The sequence below is a fragment of the Tupaia chinensis genome, unplaced genomic scaffold (genome assembly GCF_000334495.1).
Source record: "Tupaia chinensis unplaced genomic scaffold, TupChi_1.0 Scaffold000250_1, whole genome shotgun sequence".
NCBI classification, from domain to species: Eukaryota; Metazoa; Chordata; class Mammalia; order Scandentia; family Tupaiidae; genus Tupaia; species Tupaia belangeri.
This window is the reverse complement of record NW_006159730.1, coordinates 2,637,221-2,662,805: the sequence shown is the minus strand read 5'-3', so window position 1 is coordinate 2,662,805 and position 25,585 is coordinate 2,637,221. Positions and strand designations below refer to the sequence as shown.

At 40.1% G+C, this 25,585-nt stretch overlaps 1 protein-coding gene and 1 non-coding gene across 2 annotated transcripts in view; one reads left to right on the top strand and one right to left on the bottom strand.

Annotated features, from left to right (window-relative positions):
- Positions 1 to 841: 841 nt before the first annotated feature.
- MYPN (myopalladin) overlaps positions 842 to 25,585 on the top strand; it is a 96,362-nt gene continuing 71,618 nt past the window's right edge. Inside the window, exon 1 of the mRNA XM_006148947.1 lies at positions 842 to 1,740. Within this exon, the coding sequence (XP_006149009.1) occupies positions 842 to 1,740 (899 nt within the window). The remainder of the gene's footprint in view (positions 1,741 to 25,585) is intronic.
- LOC114007886 (small nucleolar RNA SNORA18) lies at positions 5,783 to 5,916 on the bottom strand. Its single transcript, XR_003549466.1, has one exon. It is a non-coding gene; the product is annotated as a small nucleolar RNA SNORA18 (small nucleolar RNA).

Here is a 25,585-nt window from a genome sequence, read left to right as displayed (position 1 = left end):
ATAGAGACAGAAAGCGAGAAATCACCCCCCAGGGGGGATGGTCACGCCGCAATCCCTTCTCCTCCATTCTCCTCTCAGGATCTTGGGCACGTACACACTCGCGCCTGGCGTGAGCTTTAAGCCACGGGGTCCGGGACGCGAACCGCGGTCGACTACGTGGGAGTCCAGCGACATAGCCATTACGCTAACTGCTGGTTCCCTCTTTCTCTTTTTTTTAGACAGGGTTTTGCTATGTCACAATCCTCCTGTCTCCTCAGCCTCCCAAGTAACTGGGACTACAGGCACATGCCACAGCCACCAGCTTTTTCAGTTGGGCAGGGAATCGTGGTCTCCCATGTTGCCTCATTCTGCTGAGTAGCAGTGTCAACTAGCATGTACTACCATGGCTGGGCCTGTCAGTATCTTTTAATTTCTATAATTCTGTGGCATTACTGGTAAAGAGGAAAGGGTGGAGGGCAACTCTGTGTGGATGAAAGTACTTTAAAACTAAGAGGCCCTTACAGATATTATCCAGATTAGGCTTAGAAATTATATTCAATGTCACCATAGTTATGTCATAACTTTCACAATTCAACTTGCATTTAAACAGTTATTAAAGTGGTAATCATTGAGGTTTTTATTTCTAATTTCTTAGAAACTTGGCTCAGTTTCTGAGTTATTTATTTTATTATTTGAGAGTAATCTTTAAGTCTTTAAATTCTGTGAAATTATTTAAATTGGGCATTTTTAAAATTTTGAACTCTAAATTCTTAAGAATCAGTCATACTACAATAAACATAGACTTATTATTCCTTAGATATGATCCAAACATTTTATTATTATTACTTTGTTTTGTGACAGCATGCAAGACGACAGCATAGAAGCTTCTACATCTATATCTCAGCTTCTAAGAGAGAGCTATTTAGCTGAAACCAGACATCGGGGAAACAACGAGAGGAGTCGAGCAGAGCCTTCCTCCAACCCTTTCCATTTCGGCAGTCCTTCTGGGGCTGCTGAAGGAGGAGGCCAAGATGACCTTCCAGATCTTTCAGCCTTTCTGAGTCAAGAAGAATTAGATGAAAGTGTCAATCTGGCAAGATTGGCCATCAATCATGACCCTTTGGAGAAAGCTGATGAAGCTCAAGCTAGAAAACGTCTTTCTTCTGATCAGATGAAATACTTATCTAAACCAAGCTTTGAGCCTAACTTCTGCCAGGATAACCCTCGAAGTCCTACCAGCTCTAAAGAGAGCCCCCAGGAGGCAAAAAGGCCACAGTATAGTTCTGAAACCCAGTCCAAGAAAGTATTCTTAAATAAGGCTGCCGATTTCATCGAAGAGCTATCCTCTCTTTTCAAAGCCCATAGCTCCAAAAGGATTAGACCTCGTGCTTGCAAAAACCACAAGAGTAAATTGGAATCTCAAAGCAAAGTTATGCAGGAAAACAGTGCCAGTTTCTCAGATCTGTCAGAAAGACGAGAACGATCTTCTGTTCCCATCCCTATTCCCGCAGATACCCGGGATAATGAAGTGAATCATGCCCTTGAACAGCAGGAAGCCAAGAGGCGTGAAGCTGAGCAGGCTGCCAGTGAGGCAGCTGGTGGAGACACCACCCCAGGGTCTTCACCTTCATCTTTGTACTATGAAGAACCTCTGGGGCAACCTCCCCGGTTCACTCAAAAGTTACGGAGCAGGGAAGTTCCAGAAGGAACCCGAGTACAGTTGGATTGCATAGTGGTAGGAATTCCACCACCGCAAGTAAGGTAAAAATGCCCCATTAGTAATGTTTGATTGTCTCTTTCTATCAACCATGATCTTCCTAAACAATATCTTTCAATTATATGATTTCCAAAATTATATACTCTCTTTATGAAAAGCAGTGTCTAAAGAGGCTCTGTGACATAGAAATATAATATCATTCATGTATATAATTTAAAATTTTTTAGTAGCCACACTTTGTTTTCTCTCCCTTTCTCTCTATTTTTTTAATGTTTCTGCCATAGAATGTGTGTGCTCCCCAGAGAGAGAGAGTGAGAGGGAAAGTAAGAAGTTGTGTCCTGGGGTGATGGCGTTGTGTCCTGGGGTGATGGCCACACCACAATCCCTTCTCCCTCCATTCTCTTCCTGGGATCTGGAGCCCACACACACGTGCACCTGGTGGGATCTTCAGGCCACCAGGTTCAGGACCTGAACCATGGTCAGTCATGTGGGAGTCTAGCGCTGTAACCGCCATGCCACCTGCTGGCCTTTGTAGCCACATTTTATAAAAGTAAAAAATACTGGGTAAAAGTAAGATTTATAACCTATCTAATCAATGTATTATAAACATTATCACTTCAACATGTAATCAATATAAGAAATTTCAGAGAGATTTTTGCCATAGGGCACAGGTGCTCACTGGAGACACAGACAGAAAGCGAGAAATTACCTCCCAGGGGGTGGCCATGCTCTAGTCTCTTTTCCATTTTCCTCTTGGGATTTTGGGCACATATGCACACTTGCCCAGCGTGAGTTTCAACTTGAACCACAGTCAACCACGTGAGAGTTTAGTGATGTAACCATTATACCATCTGCTGGTCCCAATATAAGAATTATTCATAAAATATTTCACATTCTTTCCATCATACCAGGGATTCAAAATCCAGTGTGAATTCTACACTTACATTACATCCCAGTTTGGATGCTAAATTTTCTTAGGAAAATCATCATCATTTACGTTTCATAAAATTAATAGTTGAAAGGGATCAGTTGGTGGTGTGGTGGTTGAAGTGTTGGACTCCCACATGGGCAACTGCAGCTCAAGTTCCAGACCTGGTGACTTGCTTTCTCACTCTCCCTCTCTATCTCTCTCTGGTCAAATTGAAGATGAATGATAATAAATAAAATTAAATAAATTTTAAGATAGAATTAAAAAAAATTATAGTTTAAAAAGTAGATTGACATATCCATCTTGTTCTAAACATATTTAAAAACTTTGCAATATGGAATTGATTCTCTGTGGAAAAATGTAAAAATAAATAAATAAGTGAAAACATTTTAATTCAGTAACACTTAATAAAACTAAATATTCAGTCCTCTAGTTGCAATAGTCACATTTCAAGTTACCAAAAACCATGTATGACTGATGACTACAATATTAGACAATGCAGGTCTGCTTACAAAAATGAAAGTATTTGGGGCTGGCAGATGGTGTGGTGGTTGAGGGCGCTGGACTCACACATGGCCAACTACACAGTTCGAGTCCCAAACCTGGCGGCTTGCTTTCTCACTTTCCCTCTTCTCTCTCTACCTCTTTCTGGTCAAATTGAAAATGGTAATGATAAAGTTAAATAAAATATATATTTTTAAAGTATTTAATATTTCTACTAAAAAATATTTCTGGTATTTTCTGAATTTTAAAGAAAGCCAAATGGGGAGACCAGCAGATGGCATAATGGCTACATTGCTGGACTCCCACCTAGTCGACTGTGGTTCAAGTCCTGGACCCAGAGGTTTGAAACTCACGCCAGGCACATGTGCGTGCATGCTCAAGATCCTGAAAGAATGAAAGAGAACAGATTGCAGTGGAGCCATCCCCCTGGGAGTGATTTTTCACTTTCTGTCTCTCTCTTTGACTCTATAGATAGCGTATATACCCTATAGCAAAAAATCTCTCACAAAAAATTTCTTTAAGCCTAATGACATGTTAAAGACTGATGGAATAAAACTATGGCTAAAGTCAATTCAAAGACTAATTTTACCTGTCTTAAGTTTGTTATAAACTTTCAATATCAGCTTAATGAATGTAATTCTCCCTGATACCAAAAATCTGTCTAATATGACTGATGGTTGTAGAGGATCTTTATGTGCCTACCAGAATCACTTTTCTGTGGGGTAAATGAAGTATAAACTTTAGGGTTACTCAACTGTATAAGCTATATCTACTTTCCTGATCCAATTTTATTTTATTTTTTACATTTTTTATTTTTTGCCAGAGGGCACATGTGTTCTCTAGAGGCTGATAAAGAAAGCGAAAAAGTGAGAAAACGCCCCTCCCCATGGGGAATGGTCACTCCACGATCCCTTCTCCATTTCTCCTTTCAGCATGTTTCTCAAGCCACCAGGTCTGGGATACAAACTGGGCAGATGGCCATGTGTGTTCCAGCTACCCTCACCACCACATCATGGGCTGGCCATTATTTTATTTTTTATGGAGTCCTTCTACATTTATTAACTTCAGATCCCGCAAAACCTGGAACCAGCCTTAGCCCCCAGGATAACATTTGCTATCTTTTACATTATACTTTAATCATGCATGAATACTATGGTTGACAGGTATTACTTTTGTAGATAATTGCTGGTATTTAGAGTTCTATAAGAGTGCTTTGCCTCCTTAACTACCTAATTACTAGCAGAATATGACTGCATTACCATTTAATGTTTATTCTCTGTATGTAAATAAGGTCTCATTTTTTCCTTACATAATATTTATTTACAGGACAATAACAGTACTCATATTAAAAATAGCATTTTTATTTATATATGATTATTAATTCAGGGGTTCTGACTCAGAGACATAGTCATATATTAAATTTTACTTTTCAAAAACAACACGAGGCAATATCAATACTATTTCTACAATGGCATATACTTTTATTATCAGGTTATCCAACTGACCTCCTTGATGACAGAGGGTCTATTGTTTTTGCCTTTGTATTTTAACTAATAATCACCTGGAAATGTTGAATGAACTAATGAGTAAAGAAACCGGCAAATAAGAAATGCAACTTAGATTAAATCAGGAGTGAGACAGTCAGCCTATGATGTGACCAACGGTTGAAATTGAAGAAGACAGGGCAGTATCTGCCCATCTACTCTAAATGTGCTTGGTGATAGTCCCTGGGATTTTGATCAGTAATGCTGGTGAGCCGTCATTACAATGCCATGACAGATACAACTCCATGGCATCTGGTCAGTCTAAGTGAGCCAAAGAGCATTCAAGTTATAGTGTACTATACACAACTTCTATTAATCCTGCCCAACCTACTAGTTTCTGGGCATAGGCTTGTCAAAAAAAAAAAAAAAGACCAGATCATTCTATATTTATACTCCTCATTTCTCAACCATCGCAATATCATATACAAGAAAAATTCAGTGCTCCACTGAGAAAAATCAACCAGGAAGAGCTATAATGTACCTATTCCCCCCCCAAAAAAGTAATCTGATGGTCACTCAGAAACTACTTATTTAGCCAACTAAAAATTTACAAATCTAGGGGCTTCTAAGTGGCATGGTGACTGAGACACTGGACTCCCACAGGGACTACCAAAGTTTGAGTCTGGGACCTGGCAGTTTGCTTTCTCACTTAGGCTCTCTCTCTCTCTCTCTGTCTTTCTGGTGAACACACATGCCCTGTAGCAAACTTTAAAAACAATGATAATGATAAATAAAATTAAATACATATTTTTTAAAAATTTACAAATCTACAAATTTGAAAGTAAAAGTAATGTATACAGCTTCCATATAGCAATAGTAATTTTACCTGGAAAGAATTTCTTTACTGATAGAATTTATGTGTGTATCTCAAACACTGGTTTAATGTCAAGAAATTAGTAGGTATTCACTAAACATTTTCTGAATGATTTAATATTTAATTTCATGACTACAATTAAATTAAGAAAAAAATTTAATTTTCCAGGTAGATTATTAGCTGTCATTATTTTCCTAAGCACAGAATTTATGTAACTCAATTGAAAAGCAAATATTTATTTAGTTTTTTTCCCTAGGGTTAAAAAAGGATGATTAGATCTTTCAAAGTTTTGGTAATTCCATCTCATGGTGCCTTCCCACAGATCTAACGAACATTCCTCTGAGTAAAGCAAAACCACAGAGATACCCTAAAAGGTGTTTCCAATAATGTAGATCTATAGGAAGAGCCCCATTAGGACACACACCTCAACTATTTAGTTTTTCTATGTCCTTAGCACTGTAATCAATGCAATGACAGACACAACATAAATATGTGTCCCTGCCTTCAAGGAGCTTGCAACTCAATTAAAGAAACTGCTGATTTTTATAGTACAAACCGTAAGTATGACCAGACATCAGGGACTGGCTGAAGAACTAAAAACGTCAAGAAAGGTTTCAGACACATAGGGTGATTTTAGTTGAACTTTGAACAACGAGAAAGATTTAAGTAGAAATTTGCTCACTTATTCATTGAACAAATACCTACTGAATGACTAAAATGATTCATTGGGATTATAAAACAAATGTGAGCTATTAAAGGTCAAGGAGCCTGTTTTGAAACCAAGTCTAAACTACTCTAAGAAGGTAGCTCATGATCTCTAGTAAAGAAATTGGACAGCTGTCTAACCAAGACACTGCAAAATTGTGTAGCGAAGGGTATAACAGAGGTATGTAGAGGACCCAATGATGATGGCTCAAGGGGATGTGTAAGCTACTTTGCCTAATGGCAAGATAAAGGAAACATTAATACGGGAGGTGGAGAAGCACAAGGGTGGAAGGGAAAAGCAAAGCAAAAGCCCGGGGGCATGTGTTTTCAGGGAACTACAGTACTTGACTATATCAAGAACCTGCGGTAACAAGTTAGAAAGAATTAGAGACAAGAGTGAAGATAGGCAGAAGGTTGGGTTCTTTCTGATCAGGTCAACTCAACATGTTTATATGAGGGCATAGACGCTGGAAGTATAATAATGTTTTTATATGATAGGAAGGAGACGGGCCTAGGAAAGGAGAGTCAAGCCAAAAGATTTTAAAGAACCTTGAAGGCAAAGAAGAAAAGTTCGGACTTGGTTTCAAAACAAATTGGAAAGCACTTAGGCTATATATAGGGAAGCAACAAGATGAAAGGGCGCATTTAAGAGAATTGGTCTAGAAGAATAATTTAGATCAGAAAGAACAGAATGATGAAGCCACTTATAAAGCTGTGGAAGGAATCCCAGGCATCAAGTGCTCTGGTGGGCCTGGAATGGATAAAATGAGAATGAGAAAAAAGATGTTAGTGAGTGATATTTAGGGGGGAAATTTTTAAGCTAAATTTGGTGACTGACTACCCAGGAAAAATGAGTGTTTTAGACCATTTTCTGTTGCTGACAAGTGAATGCCATACTGAGTAACTGGAAAAGAATAGAGGTCTATTCAATGCACAGTTTTAGAGGTCTAAGGTCAAGGAGTCATATCTGGTAAAGGTCTTCTCACTGGTTCGGACTCTGAGTCCTGAGGTGGCACAGGACATCCCATGTCAAGAGCTTACATATCTGTATGGGTGTATCTGTCTCCGTGCCCTTGTCTCTCTCCTTATTAAACCTGCTTCTACCCTGATGACCTTATATAACACTAATTACTCCCAATGACCTCACCTTTCTTTCTTTCTTTTTTTTATAGACCACAGATTAGTTTATTTTTAACATCCATCATACCATGAATTCATAGGGAATAGGTTCCAGAAGCTCAGGCCCCTTTCCATTGGTTCTCACAAAGTGTGCTTCTCTGGGTGGAGCAGGCTGGTGCTTTAGTTGAACCCAGGTACCTTTCTCTTTGGCTTCTTTCTTTTTCTGATGATTTTCCTTTACACACTTTAGGAAACTATCTCTGCTCTTAGAATGCTTAATATGCTCAATATGCACATTTATTCTCTTGGCAAGAATCTTGTCCTTAACTTGTTTGTTCACAACAATGCCAACAGCATACTGGGTAACACTGTAGACTCTGCCAGTTTTGCCATGATAACATTTGTGGGGCATTCCTTTTTGAACAGTACCCATTCCCTTAATGTCTACAATATCACCTTTCTTGTAGATTCACATATATGTTGCAAAGGAACCACTCCATGTTCTCTAAAAGGCCTAGAGAACATATATCGGGTGCCTCTCCTCTTTCCCGTTGTGTTCGTCATTTTGGTTAATTACTGGAAGATGGTGGTTCCGGCCAAAAGGATGACCTCACCTTTCAACACAATAGTTGGGTTAAGCTTTCACCCTCTTAATCCCGTCACAAATTTCAACACATGAATTTAAGGGCAGGGGGAACATATTCAAACGATAGCAATTAAAAAAAATGCTCCACAAGTTTGAAGTTGGGTACATAAAAGAAAGATGATTATTTGCAAGGACCAAGAAAATGAAGTGTCTGATTTTTGGAGGAGGCTGATGGGGATTTGAGTCTGAGGCAATGAGGACCTATATCAATTAGGTAGTCAGAGGAATAGGACTAAAGTTCAAAGGAGAGAGTAGTGAAACTAGAGGCAGTTCAAGGAGCAACCTGTGACACAATATCTCTGTAATTACAAAGAGATTATATGTACAGGTAATTCCAGCACCAACAGGAAATGTGGGTTCAGACCAGTTCTAGAGTGCTAGAGTGTTTTCCACCCTTTTATTCACAGTAACTCTCCCACACCCCACATACACACAAAAGCCTTTACATTTACCCCAATACATAGTACACATACACACTTTGTTTTTTGAGTGAGAGAATGATTTTTGCATAGGGTGTGTGTGCTCTCTGATGAGAGAGACAGAAAGTAAAAAATTACCCTACCTAAGGGGATTGGCCATGCCACAATCTTTTCTCCTCCATTCTCCTGTTGGGATTTTGGGCACATAGGCACACATACCTGGCATGTGTTTCTAAGCCACTAGGTCTGGGCCTCGAACCACACTCAACCACATGGGAGTTCGGTGCCTAAACCACTATGCCACCTGCTGACCCCCACATACATTTTTTATTTTCAGAGAGATTTTTGCTATAGGGCACATGTGCTTGCTGGAAAGATAGAGAGAGAGAAAGCAAGAAACCATCTCCCAGGGTGATGGCCATGCCTCAATCCCTTCTCCATTCTCCTTTCAGGTCTTGGGCACACACACAAATGTGCCTGGCATGAGTTTTAAGTCGCTGGGTTTGGGACTCAAACCATGGTCGACTATGTAGGAGTCCAACAACATAACCACTATGCCATCTGCTGGTCCTGCCACTCGCATTTTTAACATTAAATTAGTGCTGTTGGATTTAAAGAGGGGTGAGGTGGAGGGAGCCTGGAGTCCTATCTGCTCATCACCGAAACTCCTGGACCCAGGAGCAAAGAGTTTGATCCAGAGAATTTCTTCTTAGAAATGCATTAAAGTGGGGCCAACAGGTGGCGTGGTAGTTAAGATGCTAGACTCACATGCCAGCTGTGATTTGAGTCCTAAACCTAGCAGCTTGAGAATCATGTGAGTGTCTGTGTACATGCCCCAAATCCCAAGAGAATGAAGAAGAAAGATTTGTGGTATGACCATCCCTTCGAGGATGATTTCTCATTTTCTCACTTTCCCTTTCACTGTCTCATGCCCCATGACAAAAAAAAAGAAAAAAAAAAAAAAAAAAGGCATTAAGGGAACCAGCAGTTAGCGTAATGGCTGTATCGCTGGACTCCCACGTAGTTGACCGCGGTTCGTGTCCTGGACCCAGTGGCTTAAAACTCATGCCGGGCGCGTGTGCGTACGTGCCCAAGATCCCGAGAGGAGAATGGAGGAGAAGGGATTGCGGCGTGACAATCCCCTCTGGGGGGGGTGATTTCTCGCTTTCTGTCTCTATGTCTCTCTCTCTCTGTCTGGCGAGCGCACGCGCCCTATAGCAAAAACTTCTCCATAAAAAAGAAAAGAAAAGAAAAGAAAAAGGCATTAAAATAGTATGTTCTATCATATAGGAACTCTACAGTCAATAAGAATGCCTTTTTGGTATTCTTAGCAAGAAAATTTATGAAGTATACTGGGAAATGAAGCTTAACATTGTATCTTCACATACTCCTGTATATAATCAGTATTTAACCCAGATTTTTCTTAGTTTAGCAAGTTGAAATATTATTTTTGCTTACCCTTTTGATTTCCAAGTTAACTGAGTAGAAGTCATTTTATAAGTAAGGGTTGGATGCTATACCACTGAAGCAAACGTTTTGGAAAGTTTATTAATCTTAGATGAAGCTTAAGTACATCTAAGATTAAGTTGTAATCTTAGAAGTTGTCTTAAAAAATGAAGTATTTGGGACCAGCAGTTAGCATAATGACTATGTCACTGAACTCCCATGTAGTCTACCGCAGTTCGAGTCCCGGACCCGGTGGCTTAAACTCATGCAGGGCACGTGTGCGTACGTGCCCAAGATCCCAAGAGGAGAATGGAGGAGAAGGGATTGCGGCATGGCCACCCCCTGGGGGGCGATTTCTGGCTTTCTGTCTCTCTGTCTCTCTCTCTGTCTTTCTGGTGAGTGTACGTGCCCTATAGCAAAAACCTCTCAAAACAAAAAAAAAAAAAGAAAGAAATAGTCAACATAAACCAGTGCTACCCACAGATGTAAATGTCTACAGAAATTCACAACAAATGTGCATAAATATTCTTGCATTCTGATTACAAATTCTTTTCCCAGAAAAGTATAGCTAGGTCATGCTTTGTTTCCTTGTACTTGACCTTCTGAGACAGCATGAATTTACCTTTTATAGATGTTGATAACTGCTATGGCTGTTAAGTTGTAGTATTGCTGCTTCTGGACATTTGTCTGCAAGTAAGATGCAGAGGAAAGAAAAAGAAAACATAAAAAAGAAAGAAAAAGATAAATTAATAGAATTCCATCTTACATTATTTAGCGGCTTTTTCTTCTACCTCTTAGAAAACATTTCGATACCTTCATTTATTCATTCACTCATCCGACAAATATTAAGTGCCTATTTATGTGCTGTGCGCTGTGACACATAAATCAGTGAACAAAGACAGATTTCCTGTCTTCATGGAGCTGAGAGTCTAGTAAGGGACATAGATAATAAACAGAAATTCTACAAATTATATAACTACAATTGCGATAAATGTTATAAAGAGGAGAGTATATGGCAAAGGGTCCAAACCTTGTGAGTGGATGGAAGAAGTTTTCCCAGAAAGCATTACTAATGCTGAGAGACATAAAAGATGACCAGGTCAGCTCATCAAAGTAAGGTGCGGGGAAAAGTGTTGGAATCATGCAACATACAATTTTGTGTACGTGTACGCACGTCTTATGGTTGAATTATTTTCTCCCTGCCCAAGTATTCTTTTTTTCATCTTATTTTTTTCATGTATTATTTATTTATTTATAGTCATTCACTGTACATCAATACAGTATTCAAAATGAGATGATTTTTCCATTCAGTTAACATTTATATTGGCTCAGTCAAAGATATTACCATACCAAACATGTTACCATCAACAAGTAATTTTCTATTTCTTGTTTCTTACATATTTTCCTTTTTTTTTCCCGTCTTGATTCCCTGTCTCTCACCATCTGCCAACTCTCTCCTTCTCCCACACTGTCTCTGGTATGTAGTTGTTTTCCATGCCTTTTTTTTTTTTCACATTTTATCAATTTACTAAAGATCTTAATTAAAGACTTTCAATAGCAAGTTCAGCTGATATATACATATTTATGAATGCATGTCTGACTTTAGGCCTAAACTTCTGTGAGTAAAGTGAACATACTATAAAGTAGCACCTCACTGGGGCTATATAGCTTACTGCAGTCATTAAATAGGTATTAATAGGTATTTTTACTACATTATTTTCATTTCAAAAAATGTTTTCATTTTAATAGGTCAAAATAATAAATGTTAAGAGAAATTTGCTTAAATCTTAAAGCCAGGAAAAAGATTAGGATTCAGTTCAAATAGTAAGTAAGAGAACCTATCAACAGTTCAAGAGAAGACAAAAATCCTTAAATATGGAAATCAAAGTATCAAAGAAAATCAGTAATGTTTTAGTCCAAAGTAAAAAAATATATATTTTACTAGTTCAGACTCATGTAATTAATCTCTCTTCTATTGCATTTTCAGTGTTATTGTGGTCTGATCTCTCCATTTAAACTCTGGAAGTTAACATTCGACTCCAGACTTGTCCCAACCATTAGTCTGGCCCTTCTCTTGGTTGTTTCTTACGCTCTTATTTCTGTGTGTCCGACTTTAGTTTTCTTGGTACAATATTCCCTTCGGCACTTCTTGCAGAGTTGGTCTGGTGTTGGTAAATTCTTTCAGGTTTTGTTTATCTGAAAATGTTTTTGTCTTTTTTTCCTATATGAAAGATAATCTTGCTGGGTATAGTATTTTTGGTTGAAATTGTTTTTCACTTAACACTTTGAATGTATTTTCTCATTCTTTCCTTGCTTGCATTGTTTCTGATGAGAGATCTGATGTTAGCCTGATGGGATATCTTTTGAAAGTAACTTGATATTTCTCTCTTGCCAATTTTAGTATCTTGTCTCTGTCTGTGGTTTTGGTCAATCTGACTATGATGTGCCTTGGAGAAGGGATAGATACAGTTTAGTCACAATCTACTACCTTTTTATATTACTGAATTTGGTTTGCTAATATTAGTTCAGAATTTTTGTTTGTGTGAAATTGACCTGAATTTTCATTCTCATACTTTTGTCACAAAAGAATTTGCCATAGGCCTCAAGGATGATACTTAGTTTGTATGACTGGTCTTGTTGTTAATTGTTAACAGCCCTTGAGGCTGTTTATGGTCTGTATTTTCAAATTGTCTGCAGTATCCATTCAGAATTGCTGTTAATTTATTTAAATGTCACTCTGTCCAGACCACATTGCAAAGGAATTCCAAGATTTATGGTGGAAAACCCCCAAAGAAAACTGGGGAGATATAGCCCAAATGGTAGGAGGAAAATGGGGGAGTCATAAAAAGGAAGAGATGCTTCAGGAAGAAATAAGTAGTCAACTACACTGAATACAAATCAGAGGTTAAATAAAATGAAAACTGAAAAGTATCATCTGATTTGATAACATGGAAGCTTTTGGTAAGAACAGTTCTGAGAGACTGATAGTGCAGAAGACAGCTTAGAAGTGATATAACAGTGGGACCAGCAGGTAGCGTAATGCCTATGTCGCTGGACTCTCATGTAGTCGACCATGGTTCATGTCCTGGACCCAGTGGCTTAAACTCACACCGGGTGCGTGTGTGTGCGTGCCCAAGATCCCGAGAGGAGAATGGAGGAGAAGGGATTGTGGTGTGGCCATTCCTCCTAGGGGGTGATTTCTTGCTTTCTGTCTTTCTGTCTCTCTCTGTCTGTCTGGCGAGCACAAGCGCCCTATAGCAAAAACCTCTCCAAAAAAAAAAAAAAGAAGTGATACAACAGTGAAAGGAGAGCATATCAAATTTTTTTATTTTAGCTTTTTGCCATAGGATACTAGTGCTGACAGGACAGAGACAAAGGGAAAGTGAAAAACCATCCCTCAGGGAGGATGGCCATGCTGCAATTCCTTCTCCATTCTCCTCTCTGGATTTTGGGCACAGGCACACACACACCCGGTGTGATTTTCAAGCTGCCAGATCTGAGACTTTCCAACCACATTTGGCCGTGTGGGAATCCAGCACCTTAACCACCACACCTCCTGCTGGCCCCACATCAAAATTTTAAACTGAGCATGTGGACCTAACTTCCCTTCAAAACCTAACTGGAGGGAACCAGCAGTTAGCGTAATGGCTATGTCGCTGGACTCCCACGTAGTCGACCGCGGTTCACGGCCCGGACCCGGTGGCTTAAAACTCACGCCGGGCGCGTGTGCGTGAGTGCCCAAGATCCCGAGAGGAGAATGGAGGAGAAGGGATTGCGGCGTGACCATCCCCCCTGGGGGGTGATTTCTCACTTTCTGTCTCTATGTCTCTGTCTGTCTGGCGAGCGCACGTGCCCTACAGTGAAAATCTCTCAAAAAACAAACAAACAAACAAAATAAAACCTAACTGGAAAACAATATAGAATGTCATCTACAAGCCTGACATTTTAAGAAATTCTCTGAGAAGAAAGCATAAGGAGAACAGATCCAAGTTTTGTGGGCCCTGAAGTGTTTACAACTGGTAGCTCCCCTTTTAGGTAAGTAATGCAAAAGTAAGCTAAACAATACAGCTAGATGCAGAGCCTTGAGGGGGATCCTTTCCGGTGAGAAAATCTGAAGTTTCATTGGTTTCCTGGTGAATCTGCCTTTAAACAAATAGAACCAGACTGACAAGGAACTCCAGATCCCAAATCATATCCTAGAGAGGAATGCTGTGGATCTAGAAACCCTTCTGGGTACGTTCCAGGCTCAGAGGCGAAGATGCGCTAGGTGGGAGAGGGCCCGGGAGCTGTCAAGGTGACTAATCTGGGATCCGTGTTCAGAGCAGGTTTATAAGTCTGGGATTTCTGCTTCTCCTGCTTGGGCTGAGCAACAATCTCAGGCATTTACACAGACATCACGTTAGCAAACGTGTGTTGGAGAGGCAGAGCGGTGTCCTAGATAGCAGCCAGGAGAACCAGGGGCCGCTGGTACCATGTGCCCTACATGAAATCATAGTCTGCTCATCCCCGCCAGTCACCAGGAGCAACTGCTTGTAATCAGAGACGACATTCCTGAGTAAGATTTTTGAACAGCTAAGGAAATCAGCACCAGGAAAGAGGTTCCAAACTGAACAAGCAGAATTTATTCTGATAGAAAGATTTAACATAACATACAGAAGAAAGGAAGGAATTATGCTTTGCAATATGTAACATGAAAAGATTCAGGTTTATTAAATCTAAAGCAATAAAACGAGAAATTCAATACCTTCATTTATTCATTCCTTCATTCACCAACCATTCAACACTCACTAAGTATCAGGAATTACTCCAGGTACTAGAGATTCACCAGTAAATTAAGCAGAGTTTCCTGCCATATTACATTCTATTGAGGTGAAGGACAGATCACCATTTGTTCTCCTCTAGATAATAATAAATTTAATAAGTAAGTAGCTTATGTAACAATTTAATAATAAGTGCTATGAATTTGTTGGTTGGTTGGTTGGTTTTTCTTTTCCATAGGGTATGTGCACTGACCAGAGAGAGACGGAGGCAATGAGAGAAAAGGGAGGAATCACCCCCCCACCCTGGGGGGATGGACGTGCTGCAATCTCCCTTCTTCAGTTCTCCTCCCAGAATTCTAGGCACACACACACACACACACACACCCAGTATGATTTTCAAGCTACCAGGTCTAAGATTCAAACCACTGTCAGCCATCAGGGAGTCCAACCCTCCAACCACCACACCATCTGCTTGTCCCAAGTCCTATGAGGTTGTTTGATTGTTTGTTTGTTTAAAAAAAAAAAAAAGAATTTCTAAAAGAAGACAATAAAAAATTTCTGGGCAGCCCATCTCAAAGTCTTTTTAAAAAATTATTTTAGATGGGACCAGCAGTTAGCATAATGGCTATGTCCCTGGACTCCCATGTAGTCGACTGTGGTTCCAGTCCTGGACCTGGTGGCTTAAAACTCATACCAGGTGCGTGTGCGTGTGTGCCCAAGATCCTGAGAGGAGAATGGAGGTGAAAGGATTGCAGTGTGGCCATCCCCTCTAGGGGGATGATTTCTCGCTTTCCGTCTCTCTGTCTCTCTCTGTCTTTCTGGCAAGTGCACGCACCCTATAGCAAAAACCTCTCAAAAATTATTTTAGATATTGCTTTTATAGTGGAACTAGCAGATGGTATAGCAGTTATGTCACTGGACTCCCACTTGGCCAACCATAAGTTCAAGTCCTGGACCCCGAAGCTTGAAACACACAAGGTGTAAGTGCTTGCATGCCTAAGGTCCCAGAAAGAGAATGAGGAGCGTGGCCATCCCTCTGGGGGGTGATTTCTCACTTTGCCTCTCATTGTCCTGTCTCTTTCTCTCAGGAGAGCACACACGCCCTAAGACAAAACCCTCTTAATTTTTTAAAAATACATTTTATAGTCATATTCATTCATTCTCTATTGTTATATCTACAAATGGGTATGTGATAAGTAGTATTCTTTATGTCTCAGTATTAACCAATTGCTTATTTATGTTTTTCTTAAGTTACCAAGAATTTTCTACCTGGAAAAACTCAATACATTTTTAACATATTAAAAAATGTTTGTTGATGGGGCCGGCAGAGGGTGTGGTGGTTAAGGACGCTGGACTCCCACATGGCCGACTGCAGTTCGAGTCCTGGACTTGGCGGTTTGCTTTCTCACTCTCTCTCTCTCTCACTCACTCTGTCTCTCCCTGGTCAAATTAAAATAAATAAAGTTAAATAAAATAATTCTTAAAAAAAAAAATGTTTGTTGGGGCCAGCAGATGGTGTAGCCATTATGTTGGTGAACTCTCACATAGGCCAACTGCAGTTTGAGTCCCAGACCTGATGGCTTCAAACTCGTACACTGGTTGTATGTATGTGTCTAAGATCCTGGGAGGAGAGTGGAGAAGAGATAGTGACGTGACCATTCCCCTGGGGGGTAATTTCTTGCTTTCTGTCTCTGTCTCGCTGGCAAGAGCACATGCCCTATAACAAAAATCTCTCTAAAAAAAGAAGTTTGTCAGTGTGTGTATGCGCTCACCAGAGAGAGGCAGAGAAAGAGAGAGAATGTAAGAAAACACTACTAGGGAACGGTCATGCTGCAATCCCATCTCCTCCACTTCTCCCTCCTTTTGGGATTTTGGGCATATACACACACTCACCCTGTGTGTTTCTCAAGACATCCAGTCTAGGACTCTAACTGTAAGGTTGGTCATGTGTGATCCAATTGCCTTAACCACCATGCCATGGACTGGCCTGATAAATTTTAATAAAACTTAGAGCACGAACATACCCTCCCACTTACACTCCTACCCTTTCATGAGTGGAACATAACAATCAGATAGGAAAAGTTAAGTTTGTTAACTGGCCTTACATTCTTCACTTGGAAGATCAAGCATTGTTGGGCAAAACCATTTAAAGACAATTCAAAGAAAGTTCTTTTCTAGTACCTAAGCCTTCCTGGAAAATGCAAATGAGAAAGGCTTGAGGATGTAATCATTCTGATTTGAATTCATTCATTTATTAATAATGCTCATACGATAAACGTATTTCAAGCAGCTCTGATGCACCGTACACTGTGCTACCTGCCAGATTAGCAGCAGTAAACAAAATGAATGTGATCATCTCTGCTCTTGTGGTGTTTATTATCCAATAAGGAAGAGAGACATTAGACAAACCAACCTGCAAATGAATATATAATTATAAGTGCTACACAGGTTCTGTGAAGGAAAAGAACAGGGAATAAGGAAAGAGAATACTGGAGGGTGGGGTAAAGACTTTGGAAGGGCTAGGCCATGGTTAAAGAAAGAGTCTGAGTAATCATTCTTTTAACAGGCATTATTACTGGTGAGTCAGAATAACACATTCAAATTACGTTTAGAAGTTGTTAATGTGCTAAAACAATGAGTCATAATATTTATCCAAGCCATATTTTAGATGAAATAGTAACCTAACAGCAGAATGGTAATATGTATCCAAAATGCCCAAATAAATCTGAAAAATGTGTCTCTTCAGTGTCTTCCTTCCCAGTCTCAATAGTTGGCCAAAATAGCAGACCTGGAAAGCTCTCTTAGCGCATTCGAAGTGGGTCCTTTTTATCGTTTGGACCTGCCCCATTTTTCCAGATCATTGACTCATTCTGCTGAGCCATGAATCACATCTGGCATCCACTGCCATTCTGTAAGTGTCATGAGGATTTGGCATTCGAAAAACATGCAGCTAGTGTTCCCTCATGTGGACAGACGACGAAGAGAGTATGTTTTTTTTTTGTTCTGTCTTGTTTTGTTTTGTTTTTCTCTTTACTCTCAAACATCTTCAGGGTAGTAGAAGGTGATTTTAACACCTCTTCAGAAGGCAGCCTGACCTATGTGTTATGTCTGATTAGATTATGGTGTTAAAGTCAGAGTGACAGTTATTGATGTTCTTTGAGCCTAGTTGAAACCATTGTGCCTATCTGAGTAAGAACAAAAAAGATTCTGGCCGAGAGTTTGGGCATTTCAATCATTCCACATATCTCCTGCTGCATATCCAATTGCTCATAGATGTTTCCACTCTCATTTTGGTAAGGATGAGAAATGTCATCTAAAGAATCAGGATAATCCTATAATGTTTATGAGGGAAGGTAGTTGTTTTGAAATAGCTATTTATATTCATTTTATCAAATTAATAGAGCTACATTGCTTTAAAAGTCAAATATTATTAAAGAATGGTCCACTTTCACCTTTTCTCGCAGTTTCCTGTTGACTTACCTCTGGCTAAACAATATACCAGTGGCTCTCAAACATTTGTTATAAGGACCTCTTTACTTAAAAATCTTTGAAGTTCAAAAAGGTTTTATTAGGGACCAGTGTTGGCATAATGACTATGTCACTGGACTCCCATGTAGTCGACCACAGTTCAAGTTCCAGATCTGGTGGCTTAAACTCATGCTGGGCATGTGTGCATGTGTGCCCAAGATCCCAAGAGGAGAATGGAGGAGAAGGGATTGTAGCATGGCCATCCCCCCTTGGGGGGATGATTTCACTCACTTTCTGTCTCTCTCTATCTTTCTGGCCAGCACACATGCCCTGTAGCAAATAAATAAATAAATAAACCAAAAAAACCAAGAGGTTTATTTATATGAGTTACAATTATTCATCATATTAGAAACTAAAACTCAGAAATGGTTTAAATATCTATTTACTCATTCTAAAATAACATGATGTTAACATAAATACTTTTTATGACTAATCATTGTATTTTTCTTTTTATGACTAATCATTGTATTTTTCTAAACATCAAAAAAAATGTTTAGGGGTCAGTCCAGTAGCCTACGGGTTAAGAGAACCAGATCTCATGGCCGACTGTGGTTTGAATCCCAGCCCTGGTGGCTTGAAAAACACTCTGGATGAGACCAGCAGGTGGTGTAATCGTTATATTGCTGGACTCCCATGTAGTCAGCTGCAATTTGAGTCCTGGACCTGGCAGCTTAAACTCATGCTGGGCATGTGTGCATGCATGACCAAAATCCCGAGAGGAACATGGAGGAGAAGAGATTGCAGTGTGGCCATCATCCCCCCTCCCCCGCCCTGCAGAGGGTGATTTCTCTCTTTCTGTCGCTTTGCCTCTCTCTGCCTCTTCGGCAAGTGTATGTGCTTTATAGCAAAAATATCTCAAAATAAGAGAAAAAGAAAAACACTCTGGGAATATGTGCATGCATGCCCCAAATCCTAACAGGGTGGAGAAGTGAAGGAGAAGGGATTTTAGCATGATCACACCCCATTAGGGGGTGCTTTCTTCCCTCTGCCCCTGTGTCTCTTTGTCTTTCTGGTGAGTACACATGCCATCCAACCAAAAAAAAAAAAAAAAGAAAGAAAGAAAAAGAAGAGTTGGTAAGACAAGTAGCATTGTGTTATATTTCTTGCAAATCTCTTTAATATCTGGTTTAATGGGAGACAGCTGGAGTCTCATATTTGCTTCTACATTCAGTTTGTTATAATATGTTCTTTGGGTTGAGGTAAATGAAAAAAAAAAAAAAAAACAACCAGCCTTAGCACAGAAATGTAGTGAGGAATAGAAGGAGTATTTTACTATCCCTTTCAGATCATTGTGGCTGTTCCTATTTTATACAACATCAAAATTCAACTAGCAGTAGTTTCTTAAAGGTTAGTTGCTATGTGAAATCTGTGCCTACCCCAATATTCTTTTATCCTTTCCTAGAGTAATGCAGATCTTACAAAAAGTGACATATTTTATTATACAATATTTTAAAATCGCTTTTGTTAAAATCATCACTGACTTCATCAAAAAGTCTTTAAGCATTGGGAAGCCCTAAACTCACTGTGGGGAATACAATTTTTCAAAATTCTAGTTTTCCTGTGAAGGCTCCAATTTTTTCATTGGCAACAAATAGGGTAAGTTATTTTTACTTGCAGTAACGGACTTATTTCCTTCTCTTTTGAGAAGATGTCTGCCAAATACTTGAGTCTGAATAACCATAATTGGTCTGTTGGTTGTTCTTTCAAGTTAAAATACTGTTTCCTGCGTTAGCAGCTAGTTCAACCCCAGACTTAATCACACAAGTGCTATTTCATATGCAGCAGAAATGTTTTAAGCTATTTCCCATTTCACCACCCAGACTATGAAAAACACACAGACTCAAGAGTGAGCTCCATGACCTGGTAGTTAAGCCAGCAGGATTTCACATACCAACCTCACGGTTTGAGTCCTAAACCCAGTGGCTTGAGAAACATGCTGAGTGTGTGTACATGTGTGCCCCAAATCCCAACAGTATGGAGAAATGGTGAAGGGATTACAGAGAGACCGTTCCCCAGCGTGGGTGCTTTCTCCACCCCCTCTCTCTGTCCTTGGTGAGTGCACATGCCCTAGAGCAAAAAAAAAAAAAAAAGTATTTAATGTTTACCTTCTTGTTAGTGCCTGAGTACTATTTACTAGCAAGCCCAGTGGTGTAAACTGAATGTCTCCTTGCTTGCACAGCTTTTTTTTATTTTTTTACCTAAAGTTGATTACTGTTCTTTATTTTTTTTAATGTCCCACATTCTAAGGTCCTTCAGTAAATTAGTCAAACTTCCCAAAATGTTCTCTTGTACCCAGTTAAGCATGAGCATTGCTTTTCGCTGGAGAACATCTCATCTGAATCCCTCTTCCTCCTGCTCCAACATGAAGCATCCACTTCCTCAGTCTGGAACTAGGCCTTGTTCCTGAAGCATTGCCTAACTGCTGAGAAGAGTCTCCTCTTCTGACCTTGTAGGCGAAATACTCGTTTTCCAGGCCGGCTTATAACCCAGGAGTTGAGACAACTAAATCTTCATTGCCAGCTACATGGTACAAGCCAACTAAGTGACTTGAAAGACATGCCAGGTGCATGGATGTGTGTGCATGCATGCCCGAAATCCCAAAAGGAGAAATGGAGAGGGGATTGCAGTGTGACCATCTCCCATAGGGGGTTCTTTCTTTCTTTCTCTATCTTGCTCTTTGGCAAATAGAAAAAAAAAAAAAAAACTAAAAGCTCATTTTCCAATGCCTCTCCTTTTAAAACATATTTCTTTAATTTTATTTGTTATTATTATTTTAATTTTCTATAGGGCTTACCAGAAAGAGAGACAAAGAGAGAGAGAGAGAAAGTGAGAAAGCAAGCCACGAGGTCCAGGACTTGAACCACAGTCAGTTGTGTGAGAGTCCATGGCCTTAATCACTATGCCACCTGCTGGCTCCCCAACTCCCCTTTTTAAGTTGTCTCCTCCCTGGTTGTTAGCAACCTCGTGTTTTCATACCCCCAAACTTTCTGGGATTATGCTGCACACACTGACTTCTTGTTTTATTAGCATTCTGCGTGGCACTTGATTTTCACATTTCCGTACTCTTCCTAGTTCCTCAATCCACTTTCCATTTTCCAAGATTTTTTGAGGTCTCTGATCTGTTACTAGTTCCAGGAAGTCACACTGTGACTGAGAGGTGGTCACTTTATGCTTGAGAACAAATATCTGAATAGTTTGTTTAAAGGAAGCTATGACGGACCAGCAGAGAGTTTAATGGTTATGTCACTGGACTCCCACATAGTTAACTGTGGTTCAAGTCCCGGACCCAGGCACATGTGCCCAAGATTCCAAGAGGAGAATGAAAGAGAAGGAATTGCAGTATGGCCATCCTCCTGGGGGGTGATTTCTCACTTTCTGTTTCTCTGTCTCTCAGGCAAGCACATGTACCCTATAGCAAAAATCTTGCCAAAAAAAAAAGAGAATAAAATAATGCAGATCTTATAAAAAGTGACACATTTTATTATACAATATAAGAAGCCATGAGAGGTTTGGGTTTGGGACTGGGTCAACCTGAAACATCATAGGCATTGGAAGTACCCCATGATCCTGGCTGGCTGGAAGGCTAAGGAGGGAATCATGGTATGACAAGAACTTATCGAGGATACCTATTTCTCTCTCTCTCAATAAATATAACCAACTTTAAAAAGAGAGAAAGATTTATTAATGAGAAGATTGTGACTTTTTTTTTAAAAAAAGGAGCGCCTAGCCTGAGGGTGAGCAGAGATGCCCCTCTGGCCACCAGCTAGAGCCATGTGGGTGGGATATAGCATTGCAAAATGTGTGCCCTGCCGTTGATCGAAGAAAATTAAACTAGGGACCAGCTGTTAGCATAATGGCTATGCCTCTGGACTCCCATGTAGTCGACCACAGTTCGCGTCCCGGACCCAGTGGCTTAAAACTCACACCGGGCGTGTGTGCATGCATGCCCAAGATCCCAAGAGGAGAATGGAGGAGAAGGGATTGTGGCATGGCCATCCTCCTGGGGTGATTTCTCACTTTCTATCTCTCTGTCTCTCTGTCTGGCAAGCGCACATGCCCTATAGCAAAAACCTCTCAAAAAAAAAAAAAAAAGGAAAAGAAGAAGAAGAAACAGAATTAAATTAGATGCTGTGGCAACAAAAAATTATAAGCACTCATTCCAAGGGTCCAGAAAACAGAGTTGGAAAGGCACATTTGGATGTTACCCCAAAGTGAGGTGGTGGCTGAAACTTTAGGATGAGATGATATGCCGAAGGAGGTCAGAGAACTGCGCTAGGGATGGCGAATGCTGGAAGTTGCACTGCCGCTACCTTCGGAGAATGTACAGTCTCCTGAAATTGATGAGACAAGGCAAATTTCCAAAATAGAGAATAATAATAAAAAAAACAATATGTAATCAAGTCTTGTATGACACTGCACAAGTTTGTTGTTGTTTTGTTTTTTGTTTTTTAAGGAAAGGTAGTAAACATAAGGGTCATTGAGAGTCTATGGTAAAAGAGAGCTTTCTGTAAGAAGTGATAGCTGAGCCAATTTGGATGGAGGTGTTACATTTGTAGCTAAAAGCCAGAGGAAGAGAAGCTCAGGTAGAAAAACAAGAACAGAGACTTGAATGCGGGGGGTGACTGTGACATATTTATGGAATCCTAGAGAGCAGCTTGACTGTTGGGAAGTAATTCAATAAGTGGTTTTCTTAAATATGCTCTAGAATCTTGCATTATACATGTTGGGGAGGGGAGGGATTTAAAGCTGAGTGGGACCAGCTGCTCATGGCACAGCAGTAACGCAACGCTTCACAGTGCTGACCCACATGGGAAGGTCCCCAGTTTGCACCCAGGTCTCCTCTTACCTGCCAGGCACATGTGTGCATGCCCACAATCCAGGCTGGCTGAAGCTGGCAGTGGATTGTGGCTAGAAGACATTGCTGGGTGACTCTTCTCTGTCTCATGGAAGAAAAGGGTACTGAATGGTTATATCTGAAATTACTGAAAAGATTAGCAACTGTCAGGACTACTTAATTTTTGACATTGAAAAATGTAATACCCTCTCCCTTAATACTTTTTATTTTATTGATTAATAATTATTATTTCAGGGACCAGCAGTCGGTATAATGGCTACGTTGCTGGACTCCCATGTAGTTGACCATGACTCAAGTGCCAGGCCTGGTGGCTTAAACTCACATGAGGCACGTGTGTGTGCGTGCCCAAGATCCCGAGAGGAGAATGGGGGGGAAGGGATGTGGCATGGTCATCCCCCCTGGGGGGTGATCTCTCACTTTCTGTCTCTCTGTCTCTCTCTGTCTTTCTGGCAAGCACGCCTCGTGTCCTATAGCATAAACCTCTCCAAAATAATAATAATAATTAATATTTCAAATCATGAAAATAGTATTAAAGGGTACACTGAGACATTTTACTCCTATGTGTCCTCACAGATCCTATTTCCTTTTACCCCTACTAGGTAGCCACTTTTGATTTTTATTTTATTCTTTCTAGTTTTTTTTTATGCAAATACAAACATGAATATATCTTATTTCTTCCCCCTTTATCTGTTTTCTAGACTCGATATAACAAATTAGCACAAACAATGGCTTAAAAGCAACAGAAATTTATTCTCCATAGTTCGGGAGACTACAAGTCTGAAACCAGCGTCACCGTGACTGTGTTCATCTGAGACTGCAGTAGAAATTTTCCTTGTCTTTTCCTAGCTTCTGCTGGTGCCTGTCAATCTTGGTGTTCCTTAGATTACAACTGCTTCACTCCAGACTCTGCCTCTGACATCATACGGTGTCTCCCTGTGTGTCCTTGTCTTCACCTGGGGTTTTTCTCTTCTTGTAGGAATCCCAGTCATGGAACCAGCAGTTAGCGTAATGGCTATGTCGCTGGACTCCCATGTAGTCGACCATGGTTGGCGTCCCGGACCCGGTGGCTTAAAAACTCACACCGGGCGCGTGTGTGTGCATGCCCAAGATCCCAAGAGGAGAATGGAGGAGAAGGGATTGTGGCGTGTGCATCCTCCCTGGGGGGTGATTTTTCGCTTTCTGTCTCTCTGTCTGGCAAGCGCACGTGCCCTATAGCAAAAACCTCTCAAAAAAATTTTAAAACAAAAAAAAAAAAAAAAAAAAAAAAGAATCCTAGTCATACTGGATTAAGACCCACCCTGACAACCTCATCTTAACATAATGACATCTGCAAAGACTGTTTCCAAATAAGGATAGGACTTCAGCATATTTGGGGGGGGGGGCATAATTTAACCTGTAGCATCCCATTTCTTACACAAAGCTAGTACCCTAAATGCACTATTTTGTACCTCATTATTAAAATTGAATTCTGTATCTCAGGGTTCTTTCCGTATCAGTACACAGTGATTTTTCTCATTCTCTTTGTATAGCTGAATAGTGTTCAACTGTGTCTGTCCAATGGTTTATTGCATCAGTCTTCTGAATGGTAGACACTTGGAGTGTTTACAACCTTCTGTAACTTTAGCTAGTAACCTATACTTTTGTCTTTTTGTATGTGTGCAAGTGTATCTGTTACACAGACAGATACACTTGCACAGTGAAATCTTTGGGCCCAAGGATTAATGTATTTGTAATTTTGGTAGTACTGCCAGATTTCTTTGAAAGGGTTACAGTATCTCACATTCCCACTAGTGATGTATGAGGGTGGTCAAACTTTGAGATGTTTGCCAATCTGTTACATGAGAAATGGTATTTCCATTTAATTTTTTTTTTGAGAGGTTTTCACTATAGGGTGCGTGCTCTCGCCAGACAGACAGAGAGAGACAGAGAGATAGAAAGCGAGAAATCACCCCCCAGGGGGGATGGCCATGCCGCAATCCCTTCTCCATTCTCCTCTCGGGATCTGGGGCATGCACACACATGTGCCCGGCGTGAGTTTAAGCCACCGGGTCCAGGACTCGAACCGCAGTTGACTACGTGGGAGTCCAGCGACATAGCCATTACGCTAACTGCTGGTCCCTCCATTTAATTTTAATATCTATTGAATATTTCTCTTATTGTACACATTTTAAACAGTATTCTATATATTATTTTGTGTAAACGTTGGCCAAAAAAAAAAAAAAACTATGCTATATAGAATTAAATTAAATCTGTTTCTGTAACCTATAGAAATATATTTAACTTAGGTTGTTTGCCAGAGTTGGGCCATCCTGAGAGAATATGACCAATCCTTACATCAATGACTTCAGTATCAAAACAAATGAATTTTTATTTAGTTAGGTCAGCTACAGTTAAATAGGACGGACTGAGTATACTGAATCTACAAATCTTTATTGTCTCTCAGATTCTCTCTAAACGAGCTAAAGTTACACTTATTGAATGTATAGTAAGGGAAGCTGGGAATCACTGGAGGTGAAGCCAAGTTCTACACCAAAGACACTACTCTTCATGGTTGGCTGTACTGAGTTTCTCATTCACTTTCTCTATTGTATCATTTTTAACAGAAGACACTTTTTAACTTC